Here is a 9,431-nt window from a genome sequence, read left to right as displayed (position 1 = left end):
TGAGTCATACTGCAAAAGTACAAAAAACAAAAACCAGATGCTCATTAAAATCCACTCTTCCTAAGTTTTGTCTTTCTTATTCTGTATTTCAAGTGTTTTCTAGACTGCCACTCCTGAGGAAACGTGTATCTTGATCAAGAAAATGGATTCTGTTCATCTCAGCTTTTGCTTATTTCCTGTTTACTGGAATTTAACTGCGTGGTTGTGGGAACTAGGATTTGACACTTTCAACTTCTTGAGCCCTGATCAGTTGTAGCTCCAACACACACCAAAAAGTTACACTTGGAAGCCTTCTAAATACATACTTCAAAGAGTCAGACCACAGGGCAATTCTCTAACCTTCATTCTTCCAAAAGATCTCATCCCTCAGCTTGGAAATACCTACTGACAAAGTCAGAGTGCTTTGGCACAGAAAGTACTCTTCATAACTGTTATCACATACTATGAAAGTTGAGATGAGTTCTTTAAACACGTGAAAAGAAATAAGCTAATTGAGCCCTCTGCCCATCCTTCCCATCTCTCCACTTGGTGTGATACTTAGATAATCTGGAAGAGAGAGCTACAGTGTACTGACTTTATAAACAAACGCCTGCAAGAGGCATGTTGCCATGTTACTCTGATAATGCTGTTTGTAGCATACACTTAAAGATGATTTTAAAACTTCAGTTAGGAATAACAGGATTTAACATTGAAGTTCTCTTAGAAATGTTTAAGGAAGAAATGACTAGAATTGTGTGTATTAAGATGGCACCACTAAGAATGGCAATGAGTTGGCATTTACAAGGCTCTCCCTCAGACATATTAACAGGCATTTTGTTAGATATGGCTGATGTGTCTCCTACCAGTTCACTCTCTTCTTCCTCTGTTGTATCCTTTTTGGCTTCTTCTTTCTGGTCTTCAATGTTTGCATCAAAATCCTCCATCTCCACCTGTTACAAAGCACAAACACAAACTTAAAAGGATCTGCTTGGCTTCTAAGTCTTATCTTTTAAGCAGGGTAAGCTGAAGTTCAGATAGAAGAATAAAGATGTGATTAATGTAGTAGTTTATCACTAGAGCTCTTGATATGTCTCCCAAAAAAAGATGCAACAATACAGAAGAATAGCATTTCGAAGATGCACATCATGACAAACTACGAATGGAAAGAAAAGGCAGCATATTTATACATTAAGTATAATCTGCTAAATGATATTTATCTACCTCTCTGCACAGGTCTGGATTTCTCATAGCAGGGACCCAGAAAAGTTTGTTCATTCTTCACTTATTCACTTACTGGATCAAAATAAGTTCAGATCCAGTAACCTGGAAATGTGCCAAGCTCTGAGAGAGCAAAAATACTCTTTAGTTGGTCCTAACAGTTGCTAAAGAATGAAGTGGTTTTAACTCCTCCTCAAAGATTCATCAAGTCTGGGACCTAAAAAACGCCTCACAAAGTAGCAGGTGCATTTGTGTTTACATATTTGTTAAGAATAACAGAATACACTTGTCTGACAGCAATTTTGGCTTTCTATAGGGCCAAGTGCACAATCTGTTGTGATCATATCTTTCTCTGCTTTATATTTTCAGAATAGTCACATCTCCATAACTTGTCATTTTAACAGGCAGAGATATTCTTACCTCCTCAATAGCAGCATCTTGCAACAAAGAACGAATGTCCAGGCGCATCATGTGACGTGGTGCTGCCTCCCAGTGATCAGACATCTAAGAAGGAAAAACATAAAAATGAAGTACTTTCAAAAATGCAAGAAATTCAAAGGAAAAAAAAAAAAAATCACAAAAAGATGAATCCATTTTTATGCCATTTCAGTCAATCCTGTGAAATAACTACCAGCTCCTCTTAGAAGAAAGCTGTAGGCATTACACAGACTAAAAGAAACCATGTTTTCCAACATCAGCGGAAGCAAAAATGCAAGAAAACCTGCAATCAATCCTACAACTTCATGTGTATACAGTTACCCTGCTGATGTCCTTTAGCTTGCGTCCATGAATATTCCTCTTGGAACAGGTCTGATTATCTGCACTCATTTCAGCCAAGTACACCTAGAAAGAGGAAGACAATATTAGATGTTGTATATTGATGCCATCAATCAATTTTCAGAGCTCTTTTTCTAACTGGTGATATAGGTCCTCTGTTGTACATTCTAAAAAAAGAAATTTGTAATTGTAGACCACAGCAGTCTTCCTTAATGTGGGAAGGTCTCTGCATTCAAAAGTTCTGAAATACCAGCATACAAGTGATAGAAATTTCAAACAACTTCAAGACATTTACCTCAAAACCTTTGGTTTTTGCTGCACTCCAAAACTGCTCAAAATGTCTCACTCTATCATTGATAGCATCAAGGATAATGAAGGGGAAGAAGCCATCATCCAATGTCTTTTTGAAAGTTTTAAACATGCTGGTACGGTAAGTCTCTTCCATATCAGCTTCATATTCGTATTCCATCACCTGGTTTAATGACAAAAGCATTTAAGAATGAGGAAACTATAAAACCACTAATATTCAACTGCTGAATATCCTGACCATGAAGTAAGAGGAAGCATGAGAAAGTCTTCTTCTAAGTCAGCTTTCACTCACCCATTCTGCCCTTAAGTTATATTAGGTATAGTTATACTAGTCACAGCAGGACCTGGGCACGATGATCCCCTCCACACGATGAAGTGCTCCTTCCAATGCAGGATATTTTATGATTCTATATTGACTTGTTTTTCAAAAAAAAGTCAGAGACCTCCACATTCTTTCAAAGCAACAGACAGAAATTCTGATTGCTACTGTGTTGTGCCACAATGTCTCACTTCTTTGTCAAAATAAACAGATCAGTTAAAAGTACCTTCTTTTTTACTTTTTTCCCTGTATCTGGGTCTCTCTCTTCCTTTTCTACTTCAGTGATGAAATAATCATCCAGGCTGAGCACCCTTGGTGCAGGTCCTCCACACTCTACTTCCTTATCCTAGGAAGAAGAGGAAACGGAAAACACACTCTAAGGTACCTACACATGTTTCATTGTTATGCAAGATCTTCAAAACGGTGTTGGCAAACTGCAATTCCCAGCTCTATATTCAAGATACAAAGAGAGCAGTATTCTTTACAGTTGCTAATAGTGGACAAGATTCACATTCTACATGAAGACATAGAACATAACAACAGACTGGAATTCTAGATTCTGATCTTGTCTCTTCCACCATGTTTGATTTCATTGTTTACCTTGGTATATTGTACAAAAAGATAGAAAAGAGCAAATAAAGCACATGAAAGAGATAAGCAGCACTACGCAGTGAGCAGTTGTTTACATACCCTGATGAGTTTTGCTACATGTGTCTTTCCACTGCCAGGCAACCCCCTCATGATGATTACAATCTGAAACAAAGATCGTGTAAGACAAAGTAGGAGACTACATTTAACAATCTCATATTCCAAAAAATTCTTCTAGAAAATTATATGCCCTGGACTCACCATTCTGCATATCACAAAGCAAAGCCAGTACCATGCTTCACTGCCAGGTTTTACAAGCAAGGTTATGATGCATGGAAGAAGTTCCACAGAAGTAATAATAAGATTATGCGATGTTAGCTTTCTCAGCTCACACTGCATAGGCTGGTATAAAACTGGTTACAATAAAATCAATTGAACAAATCCTGCAAACATGCTTTATAGGCTGGATCTTGTTCTGATTTTTTTTTTTTTTTAATTGGTGTACTACCAACTCTGACTCTGGGTAAAGCCAAATCTTTCCTTTGATAAACCAAAAACCCAAGGGAAGATCTCAGAAGAATAAAAAACATATTCATATTACTAACTAATAGGAATTACATATTAGTTCACTTAAGTGGTTTACATTTCCTCTTAAGAGTTCTTAGGGCTATGCTACAACACTCTGGGTTGCAAAGAAACCAGTGAAATTTAGAGTGCTTCCTCAAACATAGCCCTCTTCCCAAAGTTCCACACTCAAGAGCTTTTTGTCTGAATACAGACTTCACAGAAACAGTTGCAATGCATACGCACCCTCTCTGGCCTGCTGTCTCGTCCTGGTGGTTTCAAAATATCATCTACATTTTTAGATTCTGGCTTCCTTTCCACTCGTGGAGCAGGTGGTGGCTGACGGGGCATTGATGGAGCAGAAATAGGAATCCTTTCGTCGGGGTAATTTCTACGATCACCTTCAAATTCCAGTGATTGGACAGAAGAATTTTCTTAGTTAAGAAAAATTAAGAAGTTTTAATCGACTCTCATTGCTTTAGGATAAATTCACGGATGTTTCCCCAAACCAATTCAAAGTTCTAATTTTGAAATTACTACTATCAAAGACATTTTTAACAGAAAATGTAACTACTTTCCTGATCTCATCTCTACCAAAGAACAAAATTTTCTTACATTACCCAAATAAGTTTCCATGAATTCTGTACTCTTAATGAAGAAATACTCCAAACCAATTGATCTTCTTCTGACTCCACCTCTATTAATCTCTATTTCTCAAAATATTTTAGCATGTCTTCAGGACTGAGAGACCATACCTCCAAACATGGACGGCCCATGATCATATGCTGGACGATCTGTCTTTCTTTCATATGGTGGTCTGTCAAATCCACCCCTCCTGGAGGAGGGATGGTCTTTCTTGTCACGGTAAGATGGAGTCCTTGAAGGCGCAGTAGGAACAACCCTGCCGAAAGAGAATTCTGTATTTTCCTAGAATTTCTAGTATGGACTCCAAAGAGAAATGGGCATGTACCGCAGCAAAATGGACAGGCTGATACACAATATAGGTTGAATCACACTGATCTCCGTAATGTTCCAAAACTACATACCTATCATCTCGGGGATGACGCTCTTTTTCAAATCTCTCTCGGTCATAGTCCACAGAACCACGCTCTCTGTGTAATTCCCGCTCTCTCTTGAAATCCCTGTGATCCACATTTGAGTTGCCTTGACGCTCAAAATAGGGCTCACGGTCTCTTTCTCTGTTATAACGACCAGGGTGCTCTGAAAAGAGAAACCTGTGTAAATCCAAATTTCTAAAACATACCCCAAAATAATTATTTTTGAAGGATAAACAAAAAACAAAAGTACAGGAGAAGCATGTGGAAATACATGATGCCAGAGCTAAAATGAACTTACTCAGCCACTGAACCTCTTTTCCAAACCCTGAAAGACAACCAAATCAAGTAATCCTACTTACAGGTAACAAATCATGTCTTTAAAGTAGCGTGGTCATTGACTGTATTACTCCACTGGACAATATAAACAATATAAACTGTTATTCTGAAGTGTCTTTAAAGCAAATAAAGCGGATCTAGCTTAAAGCAGAAGTTACTTTGTTTAAAATACACTTCTAGTGCCTTACAACCTCCCCGAAGAGCTAACCAATGGTCTGAGAGGTAACCAAACACTTCCTACCTTTTTGAAATGTTTGCCTCTCCGGTAGAGGTTCTGGACGCAGAGTTACCCTCTCCCCATATGGAATCTGTTCCACTTTACTGGTGGTTATATCTAGACAGAAATAAACAGAAAACATTTTAGGTCTTAAAATACCATTTCTTTTCCTCTCTCATGAAAAGTAATCAGTCAATAGTATCAGAAATAACTGAAACGACTTACCAAATTTCTTTTAATAGATAATGTAAAAAGAACTACACATACATACGGAACAGCATGTGTTTTTTTTTAAATCTGAAACGCGTGTGCATAGGTATGCATACCTCTACCTCTTAACAATGGGAGTTAATTTCTTCGGATTAGTTCAGATAGTACATGCAGTTAGATCATAAACCCTAAGATTCTATGGAAGTTTCAGTGACTCGTGGAACTTCTATACTATTAAGAATGTTCTGACATGCTCACTTAAGATTCCTAATGGTCATTTTTCTGTAAAACATCTACTTAACGGAATCAATACGGCTTCAATTCTTATTCAATTCTTCAATAAAGTAAGTATGGAATCTTAAAAAGAAAAAATGCTCTTTAAATTACAATTTACAGTTTACAAACTTCTTTATAACACAACCTCACTTTTGTTAAGAGCTTTAAGAATGAAATAAATTGATTCTATTAAAAACTAATATTGAATTTTAGTTTTGATAAGCTTAATACTAAAAATCAGAGCCTTTCACTACTTAGGCGCTACATGTCTGTTGCTCCTCAGAACAGGACACTGGTGCCAGGGGGCTCTAGGTACTGTAGAAGAGGGTACTTCATACCAATCAAGCAGTATCTAAACAAGACAAATGTTAGTAACTTAAAGCAGAATGTAAGTTGCTCCTCAGAGATGTAACAATCCAAAACACCTTCTAACAGTTATTCCCATACTGAGGTATTAAATGGATTCAGGGAAAGTATCAGTATCAATCTAAATTCAACATGTTGATATGACCACATTAGTTAGTGTTTGTTAGAGGTGGATTCCACTTCACATGGAAAAGCTCATTATCATAGCATTATAGATAACGTTAAACTCAAGACTGGAGGTCATGGAGTCATTAAAAACTGCACTTCTTGGCATTAGATGACAACATACACAGCTTAGATGTCAACTGCAAAGTATATTAAGCATACATTGTGTAACACGCTCCCTTAGAAAGAAGCTGATGGAGAGCTACCTCTCAATTTCAGAATGAATATGCTCACTGTAACACTCACCTCGTCCATGGCCGTAATCCACAGTTTGCTGAATTACAGGTGCTTTAGGAACCGGTGGAATAACTGGAGGCAGTGTTCCTGGTACAGCTGACGGAACAGAGGTGTGAACAGCAGGTACTTTCACAGGCGAGGATACTGGTGGAGGCATCATTGAATCCTGTTTACGTAATTCATATTCCATATTTGCTCCTTTATCTTCATTTGTGTCCCAGAGTCCGTGGAAAGAATCCTCATCCCAGCGTTCCTGTTCCACAGCAGAAGGTGATGGTTTTAAAGACTGACCATGACTTGGGGTTGTAGTTGGAGTAGAAACTGGAGTATGTGGCCTTGTCATAGCTGTAGCAGGCCTTGCCAGTGGGGCAGTTGGTCTTGTCACAGGGGTGGGCTGTCTGAACAACACGGGAGGCTTTATAATAACAGCAGGAGAAGGTTTAATAGCTTGGGCTTCTAATGTTGCCTCTGAAGATAGCTGAGAAGAGACCTAGATGCAGAAAGCACTTTAAATAGAGATCTGTCGCCTAATCTTCTCTCATCCTAAGTCAGTAAGCACAATGGCAATCTATAGTCAAATTATATAGTACCTCCACCAAGAAGCTATAGGTAGGAGGCCAATATTTCATGAACTGGCAGCCTCAATTAATTTAGTGTTTGTTCATTACATGAATGCTTAAATACTATCTTCTCCTTAAAAATAACCATAACAATTTAAGCTCCAGTAGGCCAATCTTAATTCAAAAGCGTCTATAGTTTAATTCCCAAAGATTCCTGCTGTGAGGGGGCTGAAATAGTCTAGAAGTAGGACAACTTGATGAGGCACAAAAGGATTGATAAGGCCAGCTTCTTTCTGGAAGACACTGGAAAAATTCCCAGAGCGCAGTACCACCTGGAAAACTCTTAATGCAATCTGGTCAGTGGGAAGGTGCTGCCCAGTGAAAAAATAAAATCCCTTCTCGAACCCAACATCCTCATGGAACACCACATACTGTGTCAGAACAGACTTTTTAGCATCACAGTAGCTGCCAAGATATAGGCAGTTTCATAAGCAGTACACAGCAGAACTTGGAGAACAGTTTGAATGTAAAGCTTTGCTTGTAATTACAAGATACAGCAGAAATCTTAAGGTAACAGATGTTTGAAAACCTCCAGGCAGATGGGTGAAGTATTCTGAGATACAAAATACCAAAGTTAAGGAGTAAAGTCACTTCCTAGAGATGTCATCATGTTTGCGGTTCTTGGTATGAAATGTATTCTATTATTTGACTTTATAGACACTGTAAACAAGAAAGAGGTCAGCAAGGCAAAAATAAAACTTGTAGTGCCTCATTCACAGCGTAATGCTTCGCTAGGAGGAGGGACAAAGAAAGTTTGGGCTGGTTAAAGGTCAGGATTACAGGTCAGTACATCCAAGTTTATTGGTACCAGTAACTTTTGGGCTAAGACATCACAAAAAAAGTCTGTGCATCAACTCAGCATTTCCTTCAACATACACATAACTAAGTTGTTTATTTGTTTTAGGAAGGCTTTATAAATGTGAGTAAACATGACTGCAGAAGTTCAGTTGGTTTCTGACCTGGTATGAGATACCAAAAAACAAATTAGAGCATCTGAGAAGAGTTCTTAGGACCAATCAGGAGACGAAATAGCAGAACAATAACTTACAGCACAACAGGAAATGAAGGCATGGAGGTGCACAAACATGAGCTTTAAAGCACTTCACAATATTCTAGATGGTAATGAGAACTCCTAATAAAGACAGCCAGCAGCAAACTAATGCCCACTTGATCTGAGATTCTGATAGAACTATTCTCAATTTTCTTTCCTCTCAACCTCTTCAAAGTATAAAGAGCCCTTAAAGCAGGAAGAGTAGAGCAATCTGGTATTCAAAGACAGCAATCCCACGTAGCTAGATGGGGAAAAGGAGGGTCTGTCTTCTCACAAATCTTGCAAACTTACTTTACAAGAGGTCACCTCTTCTTGCACATCATTCTACAGCAATTTAGACTGTTAAATCTCATGAGCTACTCTCTCCTGTGGGCCATGCTTGGAAGACACAGTGAGCTGAATGACTAAAATAGGCTCTGGAAAATCTAAAGAAACCACAAAGTTGCTCTGCCTCAACAAAAGACAGATGAAGTTGTAAGGACTGCTGGGGAGGTAATTCCATAAAAAAGATTGATCATCAGAGCACGGAAGTGACCTGAAATACACACGGGTAGCAATTACCACCAGCACATTACATTGTCTTGAAATGGATTTACCTGAAAGGCACCCGGTCTTGTGCCTGTGTTCTGTGATCTTGGAGAGTCTTGCGTGGAAATGTCAGGTTTAAACTCTTTCAACTTCTGCAGCTGTTCTTTTTGCTCTCTGCACATGAATCACAAGAAAGTTGTATCAGTCTGTTGCTTAAGTGAGAATATGGCATTAAATGGTCAACGCTGATTGTGAAATCCTTGTTTCACATCCACCTTACTAGCCATCGAAACATTTATATATTAGCTGCATCCTTTTTGACCAGACTTCCTCTAAACTTGGCTAGAACTACTCTGCTTCAACAGTAAAGAACAAAGCTGGATTTTTGCTTCCACCAACACCTGCAAACATGAAGCCCCATGGATATGCCTAAGTGGCACCGGGGCTCACTCTAGGTTGCACGCTGACGAGACTGAGGCCAACACAAAGCATAACAGAGATGCCAACATTTAAAAACAAAGTGGTAATGTTAGCTTTCGTTTTCCTCTTTTATGGAGCAGAAAACAGGACAGCAGTGAATGCTGCAACCACCAGATTACAAACTTCTATTCAG

At 38.6% G+C, this 9,431-nt stretch overlaps 1 protein-coding gene across 1 annotated transcript in view; it reads right to left on the bottom strand.

Moving 5' to 3' along the window:
* YLPM1 (YLP motif containing 1) overlaps window positions 1-9,431 on the bottom strand; it is a gene marked incomplete at both ends in the record, with an annotated part of 32,667 nt that overhangs the window by 7,661 nt on the left and 15,575 nt on the right. Inside the window, 12 exons of the mRNA XM_079537216.1 lie at window positions 782-929; window positions 1,618-1,701; window positions 1,957-2,040; window positions 2,270-2,446; window positions 2,829-2,948; window positions 3,293-3,355; window positions 4,001-4,188; window positions 4,510-4,655; window positions 4,801-4,975; window positions 5,390-5,482; window positions 6,629-7,109; window positions 8,887-8,992. Coding sequence (XP_079393342.1) covers window positions 782-929; window positions 1,618-1,701; window positions 1,957-2,040; window positions 2,270-2,446; window positions 2,829-2,948; window positions 3,293-3,355; window positions 4,001-4,188; window positions 4,510-4,655; window positions 4,801-4,975; window positions 5,390-5,482; window positions 6,629-7,109; window positions 8,887-8,992 — 1,865 coding nt within the window. The remainder of the gene's footprint in view (window positions 1-781; window positions 930-1,617; window positions 1,702-1,956; window positions 2,041-2,269; window positions 2,447-2,828; window positions 2,949-3,292; window positions 3,356-4,000; window positions 4,189-4,509; window positions 4,656-4,800; window positions 4,976-5,389; window positions 5,483-6,628; window positions 7,110-8,886; window positions 8,993-9,431) is intronic.

Source organism: Tetrao urogallus (assembly GCF_951394365.1).
Source record: "Tetrao urogallus genome assembly, chromosome: 6".
In the NCBI taxonomy this organism is placed as follows: domain Eukaryota; kingdom Metazoa; phylum Chordata; class Aves; order Galliformes; family Phasianidae; genus Tetrao; species Tetrao urogallus.
Note: the sequence above shows the minus strand (reverse complement) of the source record. Positions and strands in the feature narration are given on the sequence as shown.